The following is a 20789-nucleotide window of genomic DNA, read 5'->3' on the forward strand; positions in this document are numbered from 1 at the left end:
GATATTGATGTTTTTGAATGTAAAAAACACGCGAACGTCATAACTAGACCTCATATAACAGTATAAAACAATAAACAAGCCCTGTTCATGAGACATTTAAACCATGAATTTTCTCTACTTTCTGCATCAGAAAAGGTTGATGTTAATCATGCTAAAATTATCCATTTAAAATAATATAATGTTGAACAATGAGACAAACACACAAGACTTGTAGCAGGTTTTGAGTTGCATTGCAGTTGCATTTATTTCTCACTTGACTGAATCACATTCATAGCAGTGTCACTACAGCAAAGGAGCACTAGGGTCCTTTAACCACAATAATGAAATGAAAGAGCGGACTTTTACATCAAGGCAAAATAATGTATAGACCTCATATCTACTCAGCAAAAAATAACAGCATTCATTCAGAACATAATAGTAACTTCACAATGTTAAAGGTCAACAGTAAAAGAAGATAAATGCATAATATAGAGAAAAAGAGGTACTCCAAAAAATGAGTTTCCCTCATGTAGGTATATTTTTCACAGAACTAAGACCACAACAACCTCGAGAAGGGTTTTGTATTTTAAGATTGTATTTACGACTACACAGCTTTAACTACCCAAGTATCGCCAACCGCCTTAGGTTTTACATATATTTGTCAAGTTTTACATACAGTATATTCAGTTGGAACTCTATAGCACAGGTGTAAACTTTTCTTTTAGTGTGATTTCCAACATGAATTTACTTGCGATACACAATATTAGATTCTGTGATAAATATGTTGCATAAAACTTTCTTGTAAAATGGAACGGAATCAGATTATGTTTTCTTTTATTAGTAAGAGTAACTTCCCTTTTTTCTCTTAAAGGCAGAGGTGATAGAGAATAGCATACATCAAGCTTGGTAAGGTTATGATTGTACACAATGTTCGCAGCAGCCATTAAAACAACCACAAAACAGACCAAAAGCTGGAAAAAACAGCGACAAAAAAAAGTATCAGCAAGTGTGATTTTTCAAACTTTGAAGGTCATATGTTCTGGTCCTAAATCTAGTGAGCTAACTATCAAGACAGCATTTTAGGGCCTTGTATACATACTCCCAATGCCATAGGTGCCATCTAAGATGCTTAGTTCTTGTTAAATTCGAAAACTGCACTGATCTCTTAATTAATTAATCCAAAATAATGAACATTTCAGCAGAAAGTCTACAAATAAATAATTATGTATAATAATTATATTATTCACAATGATTTTTATAATTAATTATTTACTAATGCAATCATTTGTAATTACTTATAATAAATATATATTGCAAATTAATATAATAATGTAGAAAATTAATCAATAAGGCCAAAGGTTACTATTTACTCAACATTTATTGATTTTTTATTGTATTCAATATTTAATTAATATTTTCCAAAATAGCCACTTCTTAGGGGCCATTATGCTGTCAGACAGAGAATAAGTTTGGTCTGTGTAGACTTAAGCAAATCACTAGGTTTTGAAACAACTTTTGTGTCTGCATAAAACATTGACTTTTTTTGTCCTTCTAGCTTTCAAAGTGCATTTCAGTTGTACACTATAATGCAAGCACACAGACTTGAATCAAGCAGAACAGAAATCATTAAAGGGACAGTTCGCCCAAAAATGAAAAATCAGTAAATCACCCTCAGGTTGTTCCAATCCGGATTTAAGAAGATATTTGGAAGAAAGCTTGTAACCAAACAGTTCTGGGACTAAAATAACCACCATAGTATTTTTTCTATGTTAGCCAATAGTGCCCCAGAACTGTTTGGTTACAAGCATTCTTCCAAATATCTTTTTCTGTGTTAATCTCAACTAAGAAATGTATACATGCTTGGAACAACTAGAGGGTGCCCAGTAAATGATGCAAGAATTTTCCTTTTTGGGTGAACAGTCCCCTTAATTCAGAGCTTTATCCCTGGGTCCACCACAATCAGCTCAAACACAAAGGGGTAGTTTACCAGACAGGGATAATTTTAAACCAGGTCTAGGATTTAGTTTAATGAGGAAATTTAAGTAGTTTTAACAGACATGCCATACTAAAAACATAACTTGTGTGCATTTTGTGACAACATTAAGGCATGTTTTTTAAGTTACAGTATGTCAGTGCAAGTTGTTTTCAGTTTTGACAGCACTTATTTTAGGCTTGGATTGTCCAATCCCTGTCCGAGAAACTGTCCCTAGTGTCAGAAAAACAATAAAGATAAATGGAAAAGTGCAATCATCTACATCCCTCAAAAGTCTGCTTTCAACCGAGTGGGTTAATTCTCAATATTATCAGCGCTCAGACATCAACACCTAATCATTGCCATTAAACCTGAACACACTGAACTCCCAGCATTCTGTTTCTCCCCCCTCGACCTCGATACAAAAGCATCATCCTTTCGATCGCTGAAAGAGGGTGTAAAGCGATCTCGTCATTTGAATAATGTTACTGGCTAAAGCAAAGCCAGATGGACAGGAAATCCTCCCGCTGCCAGTATCTGTCTCCAGACCTCAAAACACTATTTCAGTGATGGAGGGAGCAGGCACCTGCTGTGCTCTTTGGAGTTTGCATTTACACAAAACAGGAAACTGGGGGAGGTTTAACTGTTGAATTACAGCCATCTGGGAGTTGACAGCAGGTTGAAGAAAGAAATTCAATACAATGGAAATTTGAACAATGTAAATAGACCCTGAAATGCATTTCGGGGGTTGCTTACATCACTTCCAGAGTTCTCTCCTAGTATTAACTATCATTACTTTATTTCCAAAACTCTAAATAAAAATATACGACATAATGCGAAACGTTCACAACACATTACTGAATTGTTGAATGATGCACAGTTCTATTGCAGAGACACAGTTTTGATGACTGTGCAAATAACAAACGCTCTTTTGACTAAGCTGAAATGTTCTGCTGACAGCATGACCATTGAACTAGGAATTTATGACACTTGGTACAAAGTAAGTATGCTAAAATATTGGTGCTGTTTCTATTGGGCTAAGAAGATATAAAACAAATAGTCAGGGTAGATGCCACGTTTATTTTGTGTAATTTGTAAGAATAGATTTACAATGCATCAACAGGGAAAAAAATTTTCATCCCTACTTTATTATAAAATCTTAATGATTTTGTTATCATTAAAATTGGTATATTTTCTATCATTTTCTGTTTACGTTTTTTTGGTTGTTGAAAAGTCAGATTTTTAGCGTTTCGTTAGATGAACGTTAGGGAATACGCAACAGTATCAGTCATTTGCTTTCGGTTAATATTGGCGTCTAATCCAACAAATGTTAAATACAAAGTCCGTCTATGACTGGACGTTGTTTTCCTCCGCGTCACGGTCAGGTTGTGCCCGCTCTTTCTCTGTAGCCTGTCATATGTGACCCGTTCCGTATACGGGACACCTTGGTTTGCTTCAATATTATGCATATAATTTCTAATCGAATCATGACAAACTATATATCATTGGAAAGGTGTAAGACTCTAGAATACAGATTGTTTTGGTGTTTTTATAAATAATTTATGTAGGGAGAGTAGTTGATTATATTGTGTGCCCGTATTTTTTTGATGTATTTTTTTAATCAAAGAAAAACATTAACTTTTTTATTTATATTTTACAATAAACCAAACAACATACCTCAAATTTTTTTGTGTGTGTTTTTTTTTGCAATGATCAGCTACTTTTCTTTTTTCAAACGAGACCAACCTTAAGTCTGCATTCCAAAGAATTCATGAGTAACCGCCATTTTAGTTCCAACATGCGTTTTCATGTGTAGGTTCAAAAAAAGGCTCTGACAGTTAACAGTGGCCCACCGGAGTATTCAGCTATGATTGTGTACAAATCCCATTTCCACTCACACCTGAGGATAGAGCAGCTGAGCACATATCAAACCAGGTGCTTGATTTTCTTCCTTCATTTACTATCGGTGAAAGATCAGGTGTTGATCCCTTATTGAGAATTACAAAAACATACTGCGATCAGATCTATTTAAGGGATAATAAATACAGTACATGTGTTGTTCGAATAAATACGTGAATCTCACAAAGCCTTCCAAGAATATGTCAGTTTTCTTCGCACCACTAAATCAAAAAAATAAATTCACTGAAATTTTGTATTAATGCATTAAAAAAAATGTAACACTATTATTTTCATTCTGACATTATTTTCACGTCAATTATCCACCTTTTCCCCCCAAAAACATAGTATGCTAGGTTTTGTTGTACTGGTACAAACTATTCCCGCCAGTAGAACAGAGCTATTAGTTAATATGACTTCAGAAATTAAAAAATCATTCTTAAAATAATGTCACAATGTAATAATAATAATGTAAAAATATATAAATATATATTGCTTTTAATTTTAGGGTAAAATTTGACCAGAGTTTTGAGATCTACCAAAATGTATAATCCAATTGCGAAACACAGTACGAAAGAAAAACTGCAAAAAGCTGACCTTAGAACAATTCGCACGCTGATTAAATGTTCGTACAGAAAATTATGTGAAATAAGTTTCAGGTGGAGAAAAATGTGAATGAGATGAAAAGTGAGTATAAAAAACAGTACTGGCTTTTGTCTCATGATTAAAATCCCAGCAGTTCCAGAGATCAAGTTTTACCACGGATGTTGATTCACCCACAGCAGGTTTCCCGCTTTCGCTAGACTCCCAACGAACACACATAGTGGTTGGAAGCTCGGTACATATCTATCCTCTGATATCACGCCATCTTTAAAAACAATGTGTGATACTGTACAAACAAAACAAACAGTACAACTAAAACTTATTCTCTGTTTCCTTATACCATAGGTATTGAGCAATGCTGCTGACTTGGCAGAAACCTAAAAAAGATCACAGACGTTGTCATCGAATCGCCTCCCAAGAAAGTGACCTCCGTCCCTTTAAACATCCCTTTTACATACTTTGGAAATGTTGCATATCTCAGCATAGCATACAGGCACGATGTACGCTAGAGGTGATGTCAGGCATTACGAACTGTTTGAAGCATGAAACCTACTCCAGCATGTGTGTGCATGTAGGCATGAACGTTGTTACGAAACAATATAAAAAATCAACTCTCAGGTCAATGACAGGATAAACAACAATGCTCACAACTATGGCTCGCGACTATGTGCATTGATTATCAGTACAGCAGCACTACTTACACTAAAATGTCGGCTTTAGTTTGAAATGGTTTTCGTTCTCTGGTTATGTCTGCTGAAAGGATGGACTGGGATGAGTAATCTGACCACCTTGTATTGTTTGCTGGTCCATTCTTCAGCCTAAAAGTAGTTTCCAGGAATAGACTAATCACTCAAAACTTTTTTGTCCTCAGGACGGAAGTGGCCAAGTTATCCAAGGGTGCAAAGGAGTCGAAAATGGTAACTTGGACATACTCGCAAACTGTTGAAGACCAGAACTAGTTCATGACTCTGGTCTTGCATCGTCTTAAACTTGCAAAATCTTGACTAGACAAAGGGAACTGGATATGGACCTAAAGTTTCTGGAAGTGGTTTTTGAACATTTACAGTGGCTAAGGACCTCAAGTCTTTGGGGGAAGTTGGTAAAGATACGGTTCCTCAGGCTCTTTTCCGAGACACATCAGCGTCTTGGCATTCCACCGCTGACAGGGCAATCAACATCTGTGCTGCGTAGTAGGTGGCCATTATGATGGCTCGGGAATAGGGCACTGGAAAGCAGAACTTGTTGACGGCAATGGTGAGGTCGGACACCATGAAGAGGACGGCTCCGAGACACGCCGAAAGTTTTGTCCAGGTCCAGAGGTCGTTGGCGAACTGGACGCCGGCGATGGCCCTCCAGCCCATGAATCCAATGAGAGCAACGTAAACGGCAACCAGGTAGGTAAAAGGACCGGAAAGGTAGGGGTAGAGGAGTGTGTAGCTGAGGCCTGAGATGACGGAGAAGACAATACCTGCTCTCAAGTTGATGGGCTTCATCCCAAATGCCGAAGAGTAGAGAATGTGGGTGATGGCGAACATTAGCAATCCTGATGATGACAAATACACAATATTTGTGAGAATTTGACACGAAACAAAAGGACAGTTACCCTCATGTTATTCCAAAACTGTATGACTATCTTCTGCAGAACACAAAAGAAGTTCATGAGTTCACACTTAGAGTCCATATAAAAGATAGGGGAAAGATATGTGTGTTTTGCAAGCTGACCGAGGGGAGGGCTCAGAGTCCGGGATTTGGCCCGAGCCTGGGATCAGACCCCGCGGCCTACAGAGCGGCCCTACATACATTAAACTTGTATCCTTCTTCTTATACTTAAAATCCACAGACCTTTTATTTTATGTAATAAATAAGACATCACTCTTTCTACAGTCTTTCTAATGCCTGTATGATCTCTTCCCTGCATCAACATGAGAACAACTTTTTTTGTTATGTGGTGGCCACTGTCGTGTTTGGAATGAGCGATTCATGGCAAATCTGTAATACAATGCTATTAGCCGCTGTTAATCAAGAACAGCGCTTTTAATAAAACTTCATATATTTTTAAGAATGTTGGTGACCAAACAACATTGGCCCCTGTTGACTTCCATTATATGGGCACAAAACCGCTGTGACATTTCTTAAAACTCTGTTGGGTTTCACAGAAGAAAAGAGTCATAGACAGGTTTTACAATGACATGAGGGTGAATAAATTATGACAGACACTTTAATAGCCTTTGTACTAGATACACCAGGGAGCATTTCAGTTTTGCTAATTGATGTTTGTTCAAACTGGTCATGGAAAACTTGTAGTTTGAGTAACTGCATGGTTCCCAAGGGGATCCTTGGGCAGAATGGCTTGTTCCCTCAACATAGAGCTAAAAAAAACTAATTCAACCTCTACACTAGAACAAGAGCTGCTGAATCAGGAATAATAACTCTGGGTTGGAACACAAATAAAAAAAAACTCAGAATGGTGACTTGCATAATCGCCTTTTAAGAAATTAGCATAAACTCAATGAATTGAAGCAATTGAAGGGGCAATAAGGTACAAGCGTATTTAATATTGATTCTCCCATAAGTTGATTTCTCTTATCAGTGGCATTTCTTAAACATAGCAAATAATCTGGAATTTATCTTTATATTGTCTTTAATCCGATTCTAATCAAATCCAAGCGACACAAATTATTTTACTCACCGTGACAAAAGTAGCCTTGCTCTTGCCAGATGAGAAATGCGTCACCCAAAGCTGAAAAAATAAGTCCGGCCAGGATTTTCCTGGCACTGGAGTGGGCACCCAAAAAGCTGATGCCATGAGCTAGTAGAAAGACCCAGAGACAAAAAATGGGCAGACATTTGATAAGGGCACTAAACCAGGAGGGGCTCGAGGTGGGCAACCACAGAACGAAGTACACGCAGGTGGCTTTGAAGAACGGCACAAGTTTCGGGCCTTCACTTTTGACCTGCACATCGACAGAAAGAATACAATTTTAAGCATTGGTGGTGAAAATTATCGTCAGTTCCGTAAAAAGACCAACATGGAGAGCATATCAGCATAAAAAAAACTAAGTACTTATTCTAAGTATTATTCATCAATGTTATTTCAATGTTTGTTTTCATCATCTTTCCTCGACATGTATTACCTTGTTCTGTGTTTGTCATGACTGACATCAACAACGCTGCTTGAGATTCAACAGGTAACAGGGATGTGACATGAGGAGCAACGGTACCTCTCAACTGACTGCTGCTCGCCATAGTTATTATAGTTTTGTTTTAGTTGTATTTACTTTAATTACTATTTTAAATGAGCTTTTAATCTTAGATTTTTATGTTTATTTTCATTTTGGTGTATGGTTATGTTCATTTATAATTTATTTGTTAGATTGCTATATAAGATATATGAATAAGTATTTTAGTTTTATTTATAAATATAATTTTTGTGCTTTAAACTTATTTCAGTTTATTTTTGAGGCAACAGTAACATTTTTCATTAAGTGTAAGTTTTTGCAATAATTTGTAGGTCGATATTTTATTTGATTTCAAAGAAACAGAAACGTTTTAAATTTTTTAATTTAATCAACTAAAATAACCTTGCTGCTGCAACAATTTTCATGATCTAGCACATTAATATATGAATTTTAATTATGTATGAGTCTTCTTCAATACGCATTATGCTGCTGGGTTTACGGGTTATAAAACAACGCATTAAAATACTTCAAATCCTTTTCCTCAAAGAGAAGTGTAGGATATCACATATTAAGAGACTGTAAACATAGTTACACCTCTAAAGCATACATGCATGCATGTCAAAGTGACCTGTGTCGCAGCAACAAAGAGACAGAAACAATTGGGCATTCTGTCTATATTTGCTAAAAATATATAAAAATAAAAATAATAAGAATTAATAAAACTATACATTTGAGGGAAAAATATACATAATAGGCCAAAAGAAAAAGGCCACCAGTAAGCAAATCAAAATACTCAAACAGAAGCACATGGCTTTGGCAGTCTATGGGTCTTGTTGCACAATCACCCCAATTAAAAAACCAGGTGATTCCAGAAGTTTTACTTCAGCGGTATGCAAGCTGTAGCGGTCACAAAAACAATTTACAACATGTTAAACCTTACAAGAAATTTGAAAAATCAAGCCTTGCACATTTCTACACTGGCTTAGGATTCTGGGTGGTTGCTAGGTCGTTGCTAAGTGAGCCAAACAAAGGGAAACCAGGATCTATTGAGGTTTTTTTCCTGTTTTACGTCCATCAAGTGAAAATCCTAAATAAATAAAAAATATATGTAATAGAAACCGGTTAACTTCTGTAATGTTCCTAATATTTTTCTCAGTCTGTCAAAGGGTCTTGGCTTAATCTTGGAATTTGTAGTTTGAGTCTCAGGCCATGGGGGAAGTGGAAAAAGTCTATTGTTAGCATGCGTACATTTCCATCATTCTAAAGTCCCCCTGCAGTCTGAGAAAGGTCATGCTGAAATACAGAGACATTGAAACAAATAATGTGAGGAGAGCGATGGGAAAATCGCGGTCTCGACAAAGCAACGTTCTCTTTATAATGCGAATTATAAAATGTGAGGTGATGGGCGTTGAGAGGCCTAGTGGATAAAGATGTCATCTAAAGGACTAAATCTAAAAATGTGCCAGTGAAGAAAGATTATAGGTGTGAATCCGACAAGGGCATCCTATTAGCTATAACAAATCTGTTCTTTAGCAGAACATCTGAGAACGGTATAGTGTGTGAGCTGTCAATGCGCTATTACAGAAAAAAAACAAGTAAATGTATGGACTTGAATGGAAATGACAGCTTTTTAAGGCATTCAAAGACCAATACACTTTTGAGCTACGTGGGGTAATCTTTATGCAATCGTTTGCATGCTATTAGCAAGTATTCACATTTATTATAATTATTTTGTTATTTTGGTCAAATAAAAACAAACAAACAAAACATACATTGATGATTCATACTATTTTGTCTAATCAAATTTTAACAGAAGTCTCCTGGCCTCCTGCGTATCTTACATTTACAATAAAATGAATAAGTCATCTGGCATCAAATAACGTTTTATATTTCATCAAAATCTGAGGACATTTCGGACATAATGAAATAGGTTTGCTGAAACAGCAGCGTTTGCTCATGTCAGCAAAACAAAAGTGCTGTCACTCTTATTGCCATAATGCGCCAGCCTGCATGAAAGAGGAATAAAGGTCTGTCACGGGTGTTTCCACTAAATAAAAGCGCTTTGAAAGCATGAGAAAATAGGGAAACACTGAGAATGCAGAAAAGCCTAGCTGCACAAAGCCATGTTTCATAATAGACGATTCAAACCTTGGCATGAATAAGCCGCACAATTTATGATCCTATAGCACATGGTTTGTTGAGATGAAGTAAACACGGACATGCTGTGGCCTTGGTCACGTGCTCATTGTTATTACTAAGATAACCAGCTCAAGGATGCTTGCATACAAAAATATAGCCTATATAGAATATTTACCGCCTTTGCATGTCTATAATAGAAACAGACTATATACTTACCCACATAATATATATACGTGAATATATATATATATATATATATATATATATATATATATATATATATATATATATATATAAATAACGGTTGTACATCCATACATAATATATGCAATAGAAATGACGACCTCCTTAACGTATGAAACCGTACATAACACGTGTCATGAATTCATAACAAAATAATAAAACAAAAGTAGCTATAACGTGTTGAGCTCGAACACATTCAAACGGATATTTGATACAAAAAAGGAAACAGACTCACCACAGTGACGGGGGAGACCATCTTTACCTCGGGATCGTTTCTGGCTTTTCTTCGCCAGCGGACAGATGAACAGAGGAGTCGTCGTTAGTAAAGCACACGGCAGATTTAACGTCCCTTAGTATGTGAGATTTGTTTTTGTCTTGTGTTTAGAAGAGGCCATCATCAGTGGGAGGAGAGAAGTCAGATGTAATGTGGGTGGAGCCAACTGGTAAAAACAGATAGTGACGTCCAATCAAATTGCGCGGAAATGTTTAAATTTGGCGAGCCTCAGCTTTATAATACTTATATTTTATTAATCTTTTATTATTGTTCTTTACCGCATACACGAGTCCTGGTTATCTCTTATTATGAATATATATATTCCGATATTTATAAAATGCAAGATTTTACTATGGACAGAATCCAGTCAAGGATTGAATGAAGTTACACTGCCACCCAGTGGCAGAATTTGAATAAATGATGCACAGTTCTGCTTTTTTAGATCAATCCACTTTTAACCATTTTCGCTTTTCTAGTTGAAAACAAATTTTAAAAGACCTTCTTGAGGTTTCAGTCAGTGCGTTAGTGTGTGCTCTGTTTTTTATGAAGTGAACTTACAATTTACAATAAGTTAAAATCGTCGTGTATATTACCGTTATAACTGATATGCATTGCAAATTCAAGTAAATTGGGACACTCACTGTATTGAAAGACATCTCAATACGTGTTCACCCTAAACCTATAACAAATAATCGAAAATCCATAGACAATTTTCATTCTTGTTTTAAATTCTTACTAGTCTTATTTTAATGTATACATGTAATTCAATTGTCTGATTTAATCTGAAAAGCTGTATTTAAAATAATATATATATTAAAGAATAAACACGTGTAGCATATCACCGGACGTGACGCATGCATTCGAACCGGATGACGTGGGATTGGTTATTAGTGCTAGAAAATACACATCTCAAAGGATTTCGTTATACGCGGTGTTTTACAGCTTTTCTTCTTCATATCGTTTGACACTTACTGCAACTCATCCTGTATCATTGAAGACAACGGGAGCTGTTCGTTTGTAAATCTGATCCACAGTTGTAAGGGTTTAAATGTCCAACAGCTGATCCAATATGACGAACAGAAGCTGAAGCTAGTTGGTTTAATCGAGGGCTTTCCCTTCTTCTTCCGCTTTTAATCCTCGCTATATTAAATCATCGGGGTTGAGTTATTGAGTTGTATTTAAAGGAACAAAAGCTCTAAAATCAGTGATAATCGATTGCAAACGTGCTAGCTATTGCTGTTAGCTAAGTAACGTTAAGATTTAGACAGGGCAGTCGTTATGGATTTCGATAACGTGCTGTCCATCGCCACCCAAAATCAAGGGCCTGGTGGTGTACCGGTGAGTAACAACTAAAACAGTAGCGCAAAAATATTATAATCGCTTTTTTTCTTTTTAAGATGGACAATTATTTCCTTGAGTAACACCAAAAACATGCATGATTCATGTGTTGTACAACTAACGTATTGAAAAGCATGTCAGATTAATATAAAATGTGGTGATACATTTAAATACAGCAATCGTTGTTACATCCCTTCTGGTTACAGCTATCCAAGTCACGTGGCTGGCTAAGGCTTACAAAAGTCCACTATGCACATTTAACTAACTTTTTACTCCTGTATTTTTTATAGAAACGGTACAGCTTGAAAACTGGGCCTCCTAAAAAAGATGTCAGAGTAAAAGGAGTCAATTCGGCCGCTGTACAGGCCTTTCTGAAGAAACAGGCCGTAGAGCAAAAGCACAAAGGTAAAATATTACCTCCCTTCCTGCCAATTCTGTAATTTCAAACCAACTGTAAAGGACCACTTTAAGTTAACATTTTCAGTATTACATTTTCTTTACGTGCATCTTTTCTGTGAAATTCTCTGTGACTTGTAATGAACTTTAAAGAGATAGTTGACCCCAAAATTCTTTCATTTACTCGCCCTCATGTTGTTCGAAAACTGAATGACGTACGAAACAAGATATCTTTTGAAGAACGTTGGCAACTGAACAACACTGAGCCTACAGGAGTCATAACGTTTTGAATGACAGCAGTGGTTCTCAAACTTTTCAGATCAGGTACCACCTTTAATAAAATGAGTTGTTCCAAGTACCACCTAATGACCACCATAGAAAATCACATGAATAAACACTTAAATTGATAGTATAGCTGTGAATATTATTTATCTTAACACCTCGTCCTCTGCTTTTAATGTATTGTTAATTATAAAAACACTTTTTTTATTTACCAGCTGTTTACAAACTAAAGAACATGTTTTATCATGTTTTTCACGTTAGTCAGCAATAATAGTGGACACAAAACACTTTTCTGTAGTGCACTGTACACATAGGCTCTGTTAATGACTTTGATGGGGGATTTGGTGAGTTTGTTGGGACTTGCAGAAAGACTACAAACTTATATTAAAGACAAAAAATGTGGAAAGAATATTGAACACATTAGATAAATAAAGATAGGTATACTTCAACATCAAGAGAACAGCTATATATAAAAGAGTTTTCTGCAGCGGCGCTTGTCAAAGCGACGCATCAAAAATGCATCGCAATGCACGCTTCATTGATTTAACATCGAGTAGATGCAGACACGTGTTGAATTAGCACTTTACAGCAATAACAACAGCTTTTCAATAGAAACAGCAGTTCAAGTGCAGAAATACAAAATAAACGTAATTTGCACGCAGCTTGTCGAAAGAGAGAGAGGGACTCGCAAGCGCCTGTCTGCTCCCGCTCTGTGTTTGAGCTGCCCTCCTAAAGTTAACTGTTACATCAACCAATGATAAATAAACTATAATTAATACAACTATTTTAAAATTGCTCAAAGGCTGAGATGCATTCCATATTTACAAAGCATGAATTAAACTTTTGAAATTGTATCTAAAACACGAAATGTAAATTAATTTAGAGAGTTTTATGTCGTGTCCCATACCACCCGGGTCGTACCATTCTCAGTCATTGACAGATTTTATACCAGCAACGGAAAAATCTGACGGTTGTCCGTCACTTTGACGGATTACCATGAGGGCAGTTTGTAGTTTCCCTTTTTGTCGATTTGGTTGCATCCAATCATTTCCTTTCATCAGAACGTGTTCAAAGAGATGTGTACATTTCCCATTCATACTCATAAACGACATCATTCATTCAGGAAAACCCGCACGGTATCAGCGGAGACATGCGTTGCAGAGCAAGGGTCGTGTATAAACAAGTTGACTATGACGGCCCAACGCTGTCTAATTTGTTTCACCACAGTGTCAAAACGAACAGAAAATCTGTTTGCACTTTTTACAATATCACAGCGATCTCTCATTGCGTACTCTCATAAACACGTAGGTGCTCACAAACCTACGGAAATTTTCCTTCAGAGAGCGATAGCGACTAGCCTCATTTTGGATAACTTTCAGTGCTTGGAAAAAAGTCTCTCTGCGTCTACTTCTTTCATGACAACAGCTTGAAGTTACTTGTAAGAGAATAAATGAATGATTACAAAACAGTGTGTACAAGCACCTGTCATTGTTACTGACTGGTCATATGAACATTTGTCTGTAATTCGTATTTTATGTCTGACAATAGAAACATTAAATATGTAAACGACTTCAGCTTTATTGGATATTAAAATAAAGTAGGTTCAAGGAACGCATGTATGCTGTGATGGCGTCATAAAAATGCTAATTAGCACCTAATATCACCTTGCACCATAGTGACGGGTAAAAATAGATTGATCGATTTTTTTTTTTACGAGCCTGTCTGTCAAAAAATGACAAAATAAAAAAGTCAAGTGCAACCTCTGGTCTAGAGCCATTATGATATCAGAAAATTTGCGATCGTTTCATGCACTGTTTGTCCATGAAGCACGACTCTGTGATCTATAGAAGATGCTGCTCGATCTAAAAGCAGTGCGAGTTTGAGTTGCTTATAAAAACCAACCCCCATCAAATATAATCATTTTAAATATAATTGATTGTCATGAAAATACCTGACAAGACTTGAAGAACGGTGATTGAAAGATGCTCAGAGGCATTTCCTGGAACTACGTTTTTTTACGGTACTTCTCCTGCCTTTATTTAGAGTTTCTGCGTGTAAGCCCTCTGGCTTTCAGATGCAGCGGCATTTAACAATACAAAAAATCGCAGACAACCGTCAAATCATGTTTTTTTTCCATTGGTAGTTTCGCCATAACATTACATTGTCACAGACCTCATAAAATACTTAAGGTTTGAATAAAAAAATTAAGCTAAATTCTTTAATTGTTGATTTTGAAGATGTGCCTATCAACTTTTATACGAAAGAACAGTCGTTTTATGATTTAAATTGACCTATTTTGCATAAAACGTCATACAGATTTGGAATTACATGAGGTTGAGAAAATATTTGACCCTGACTGTGAAAACTAGGCTCAAGTCTGAGACCAGCATCAAAGTTTGATTTCAATCTTTGACATGTTTGTTTATATTAAATATGTCAAGGTTGTCTTTTCCCCCCAAAAAATTATTATGTACAATGATTTCATGTAGAAAATCAAAATTACCCAAAATGAATTGAGCTGGGTTATAATATGTACGGTAACATACTGACAGAAAGTTCAGAAGCATGGTTATATAATGTATATTTTTTACCATAGAACTCCGAAGTAAGAAAGCAAAAGAAGAGCTACTGGCCAAAAGAGTAGAGCTCAAGTCTGACAGGAAGGCACGAGCAATGGCATCAAGGACCAAGGACAATTTCAGAGGTTACAATGGAGTCCCTGTTGTCGAGCAGCCCAAAAAGAGGCAGTCAAGGGGTGGCAGATCAGAAGATCAGGAAACATCTGCCATGTATGATGAAGACAGTTTTGACTATGAGGCTTCAGATTCGGAATCTGATGAGCCAAGCAGGTCGGTTGAGCCAAGCAGGCCGCTTAAGCCACAGCCACGGGCTGACAGCTTCAGCAAAGTCGACAGTAAACAGAAAAAACCCAGCGCTCCAGCTAGGCCCGCCCCACCACCAATGAACTTTGCAGAGCTTTTGAAGCTTGCACAGAAAAAGCAATTTGAACCTGTCGAACTGAAAACAGTAAAGAAGACTGAAGAGAGGCTTAGAACTGCAGATGAGATTCGAGAACTTGAAATGGAGCGTAAAGTTAAGAAACAGGACAGAGGGAAGGATGTGAAACTCGACAGGAATTCAGGGCAAAAGGATGGCACATCTCATTCAAGCTCAAGTTCACAAAAGAAAATTGCAGATGTAGACAATAGAAATGGAAAGCTGGCCAAGTCAGCTGTGGACAAGTATTCTTCTAGCAATACCAGCAAAAAGCCAAAGCCTCAAAGCTCCAGTGAAAGAACGTATGGTTCTGCCAAACCTCACGTAGACCGAACCAACTTGGGCTCATCGGCCACCATAAATAGTAAAGTTGCCACAAAGAAAAGTGCCTCATTTCAGGCTAAACAAGCACCACCCAGACCTTCACAGGGCCAAAGGCCAACAACCTCAAGTGACCTTACCCCCAAAAAAGGGTTTACCTCAGGACCTCAAGGAAAAACAAATATTTCTGGGATTCGCAGTGGAGCTTCGACTGAGGCAGGTAGATCAGGTCAAGGACCTCCGAAAAACTCTGGGCAGGTAAAACTTGGTCAGAGTAACTTGGATAGAGGTGGACATCCTCAAAAACAAGTTAAACCAGGGACCATACAGAGACCAGGGAGTGGTTTCCCACCTCGGCCTGGAAGCAACGGACTCGTACGACCTTCTTCTGGTGATTCCTTAAAGCAACAAAGACCAAGTGGAAGTCTACAAAGGCCGCAAGTTCCTGGTGGCTCCAGGGGCTCTTTAAACGGACCAATCAATAGGGGAGGTGGCGTTTCTGGGAGACCGACAAACAGCATGGGCTCCGGCCCTGGAAGACCTCAGTGTACTGTAGTTTCAGAAACCATTTCCACAAAAGACTATACGCCAAGACCAGGGATGCCCCAAAGAGCTCCAGGACCCCAAGGGCTCAAGACGGTGATCGGCCCCACAGGCCACAGAATCTTAGTTACACCATCAGGTAAGAGATGAACAGTTCAGTAAGTCTTTGGGCAAGGATTTGTATCAGAAAAATGCATAGAAAGTATAGCCACAACACTAAAACGTTGTTCATTTGCAAGAATGATAGACGGGGGTGTGATGCAAAAATTTGAGAAGTATGGTCAGTGGCAATAGTCCTGTGGTTGGCGCCCAACATATAGCACCAATGTGATTCCCGACTCAAGCGTCCTGAGCTGAAAGAGCTCCTCTATCTCTGTACTGTGCTGCCCAAGTAAGGTGTCAATAAAATAAATAAATTAAAAAAAAATATATATATATATATATATATACACGGGCAAGATAAATCATTTAATTTTAATAAAAAATTTCTCATAGGGACTGTGGATTGAACAAAACTGTATTTTGTATTTCTGTTTTAAACCCCACCTTTCCCCATAGACTTCCATTATAAGTATTTTACTCTTTTTGTTCTTAAGTTATTTTAATCAATATGATACAGAATTTTTTTTAAATAATACTTTAAGCAGTGAGTGTTGGCATCGTAGTCACCGCTTGCTTGTTATGGTGACTGATCTGCAGAACCAGCTTTTCTGTTGACACATCTTTTTTATTTTGGAGGATACATGAAGAATGTGATAAATGCACATTTTTAGACATTTAGTCAAAGTTGTGTTGTTAAGCCAGCACATGACTGTTTAATGGTATTAAAGGGTTACTCCACCCCAAAATGATTATACCCCATAATTTACTTACTGTTGTGCCATCCTATATGTATTGTGCCTTTTTCAGCCAAACATAATCGGAGGAATTTGAATTATGAAACAAAATCCTCGCTTCTCCATGATTGAAATGTATTCCATTTTTGAAGCACCAATAATGCGCATCTATCCATCATAAAAGTAAACCATAGATCCATAGACATAGGTGTTATTGTCTTAAGTAAAACGACACATTTGTAATTCAAACTATTCATATTTTGAGCTTACTTAGTCATGATAGGTCACATTCGAATTTAAGATGTATCCATGAAATGTCACATAGTTAAAGTGATACTTCACCCAAAAAGGAAAATTCTGCCATCATTTACTTACCTTCGAGTTGTTCCAAATGTGTATAAATGTCTTTGTTCCTTTGTTCAGATGAACACGGAGAAAGATATTTGGAAGAATGCTTGCATAACCAAACAGAAATTTCCCCCACTATTAACTACCATAGTAGGAAAAAGTCTGTGTTGTTTGTTCCTTGAACACAAAAGAAGACATTTTAAAGAATTTAGGATAGCACACTGTTCTGGGGCACTTTTGGTGGACTACTATGTAAATCAATGGGTGGCAAAATCTGTCTGGTTATAAGCAGTCTTGCAAATATTTTTCTGTGTTCATCAGAACAAAGACATTTATACAGATTTGGAACCACTTGAAGGTGAGTAAATGATGACCGGTATTTTTGAGTGAAGGATCCCTTTAAAGAGAATACTAGAACTTAAATTAATATGGCAGCACGCTGGCTCCGCAAAGCATATTATTGAATCTGATTGGTTCGAAGACTTGCGTTGAGATTAGTAGAGCTACCGTGCTGCCATTAAATATGTATTTCTCTTATGACCCATCTTTCCTAAATACCATTAAAAAATCATGATCTGTTTTACCCACAAATGGTATCGTTCATTTCGCAAGACATTTATTGACAACCTCTAGTAACTGGATTACTTCTATGATGAATATGAGCTTTTTGGAGCTTTAAAAATGGGACACAAAAGTCAATGGGATTACAAAGTTAGGGACAACAAGGTTTTTATTACTTCTTTTGTGTTCATCTAAAGAAAGGAAGTACATATGCCAAGGAGTGAGTCGATTTCTGAGTGGAGAACTCTATTAAAGTCAAACCTTGTTTGTTTGTTAAAGGACCAGCACTGCCCCCTATAACATCGAGCTATAAACGTAAAAATGAGGAGGAGGAAGAAGAAGAGTACGATTCTGAAATGGACGACTTCATCGATGATGAAGGAGAAGATCAGAATGTAATTTCAAAACACATCAGGGAAATCTTTGGCTATGACAGGAGCAGGTAAGTTAATATTAAGTTGGTCTTGAATGATAATTAAGGTCAGAGTTGATAAGATTCGTATTAGGGATGCTCATTTCGATTCATTTACCTAACAGAGAACGGACACTCGTTATCTGAAGATTAACCGATAAGATTTTAGTAATGAATTGAAATTAAATAAAAATGCATGCAGCATCTCATTTCGAAAGGGGTCCTCCGGAGGTTGCGTTTGTCCGCCGCATACGCCTACACATCTGGATGACGCAGACTTCGAAATGAAACACAGCTACAGTTGACGAGGGTCTGTGAGACATTAAGACAAAAATATCACAGATTTATTTTATTATGCAAACGGCAGCATAACGAATAAATCCACAACAGCACCTGCATTCACATGATCACATTTTCACGAACCTGTGGCTTTTTGGAAAATGGAAAAAACAAAAATAATATATCCGATCTACTATACCCACCCAAGATACAAACATTATTTATTACTAATTCATATTTCACATTCGTGTATCTACGTCACGTCTAAAAGAAGGGAAACCACGGCTTGCGCAGTTTTCTTCTCCTTTCCAAAGCGCACGGGCAGCTGATGCTTAGCATCCATAAATTACGTTTATGTAAAGGATAAATTGATGGCTGGCACCGAATCTGCGTGTCTACATTTAAAACAATGAACTTGGGCAAGGCTGCCAGTGACGCGCTCCGTTTGGAGGAGTAAAGCCCTGACAGTGGCCTCAACAATCCGATGAATTACACTTGTACAGTTTTGTCAAGCGACTTGTGTGATCAGATTTTAATCTGTCTCGAAAACGTTTCGGAGGGCATTTACACCTGGTCGCATGCGCTTGCAAGCTCTGTGAGTTAACACATGTTTAGCATATTTTTCTTTCACCATACAGAAAACCAAGAACATGTATGATTTAAGTTATTTAAAAATGTATTATTAAATTATTATTATTAAATAAATATAATTTACCTTAAAATAAACATATCGATTAACCAATTATATTAATCAGTCAAATTTTGTACTATGGGTTAAGCGGTCAATCTGAGCATCCCTTATTCTGATCCATTTTACACCTGGTTCCTTAGTTTTGAGTCATGTTCATTAATTGCTGTGAGCAGTCAATAAAATTTGTAGTAGGTGTAATTCTATAATTGATTCCAGTTTTGTAATCAAATTATTGTCCTAAAATTAAAATTTTGATTTTGACAGATTTAAAGATGAAAGTGACTATGCACTGAAGTTTATGGAGAGCAGTTGGAAAGAACAGCAAAAAGAGGAAGCCAGAAGGTAAGCTGACAATTGCACTACTAATGCAAAAAACATTCTGAGAAATGAGTTTGGTTCATCATCATCAAAACCAAATCATCACGTTATTTGCCTTTTTCTGAGTGTTTCCTGTGTTTGCTCTGCCCTGATTGTATGGTCAGCCTGCGAATGGCAGTGCTTGAGGACCAGGAGGAGGAGAGACTAGAACTTGAGGATTGGCCAAGAAGTAAAAAGATGGCCAAGAAGAGAAAAATCTGACATGATTCTGTTCGATAGACGAGTGCTTCTGTCCTCGGATGACTGGCGACCATTCCGTTCCTTAATGACATCTTTTTTTTTCTCTACTTCAGTTTACGTCTTGGTATCAAAGAAGACGAAGAAGACATGCGTCTTGAGGAGGAAGAGGAGATGAAGAAAAAGCTAGCGATGAAAGCGAAGCGGAAAAAGATTTAATTTAATTGACTTTAATTCAGTGGTTGGGGATCAGATACAACTGAGTGGAGAGGGAATGAAAAGCCTTCCTTGTGGCACAGACATTGTTACATAATTTATTTGAATGTCCAAGCAGTGGGAGCAGGTTGCACTATTAAAGCCCAACTGTCGCTAAGCTTCAGAGAACATAATATATGAAAATAAAACCTGAGAATCACGATGGCAATTTTTTGTATCAGTAGAAGTATATTATGTGGTTGCCTTACATTTCAAACACTAACTGCTTTAAAATCGGTCATGAATTAGGGATACTTTTTATTGTTTGTAATATTGAATTGCCGAAAAGAGAAAAACTGCCATTTTTGATATGTATTTTTTTGTTAAAGTGATTTGACAAATATTGTGGTCCTGTTATTTATTCATGTTTCATTAGCTTCATTCAAAAAGAAGTTCGCTCTGTAAACTTGTTAAATTGTTCCCCTCATGCAAGTGATTTCTAGATGTTTTGTTTTAACTTTGCAGCCGTTAGTCCACAAATCGTAAATCTAAGTAGTATAGTTTTATGTAGTTTAAAAAAACATTAAAAGTAATTAATAGTATACATATAAATGTTCTTTATGTGGATTTTATCCAGAGTGCTTTTGCCCTAAACAATACTTCTAAACTGTTGAATAGCAGTCAAAGTGTGTTTTGGGGAGATAAAAATGGGGGACACTTCTAAGGAAAGTATGAGCTGCATAGATTATA

The 20789-nt window shown here is 36.9% G+C and overlaps 2 protein-coding genes across 2 annotated transcripts; one reads left to right on the forward strand and one right to left on the reverse strand.

Annotated features, from left to right (window-relative positions):
• Positions 1-214: 214 nt before the first annotated feature.
• tmem86a (transmembrane protein 86A) lies at positions 215-10424 on the reverse strand. The gene is made up of 3 exons (XM_056740233.1): positions 10247-10424; positions 7140-7404; positions 215-5993 (listed from the first exon to the last, which is right to left on the reverse strand). Exons 1-3 carry the CDS (start codon positions 10265-10267, stop codon positions 5566-5568), a joined length of 714 nt encoding a protein of 237 aa, XP_056596211.1. The 5' UTR covers positions 10268-10424; the 3' UTR covers positions 215-5565.
• A 734-nt stretch (positions 10425-11158) lies between these two features.
• spty2d1 (SPT2 chromatin protein domain containing 1) lies at positions 11159-20651 on the forward strand. Its single transcript, XM_056740558.1, has 6 exons — positions 11159-11623; positions 11914-12028; positions 14898-16301; positions 18187-18349; positions 19554-19631; positions 19961-20651. Exons 1-6 carry the CDS (start codon positions 11564-11566, stop codon positions 20061-20063), a joined length of 1923 nt encoding a protein of 640 aa, XP_056596536.1. The 5' UTR covers positions 11159-11563; the 3' UTR covers positions 20064-20651.
• The last annotated feature ends 138 nt before the right edge of the window (positions 20652-20789 follow it).

This window comes from Triplophysa dalaica, chromosome 24, assembly GCF_015846415.1.
Source record: "Triplophysa dalaica isolate WHDGS20190420 chromosome 24, ASM1584641v1, whole genome shotgun sequence".
Lineage (NCBI taxonomy): Eukaryota > Metazoa > Chordata > Actinopteri > Cypriniformes > Nemacheilidae > Triplophysa > Triplophysa dalaica.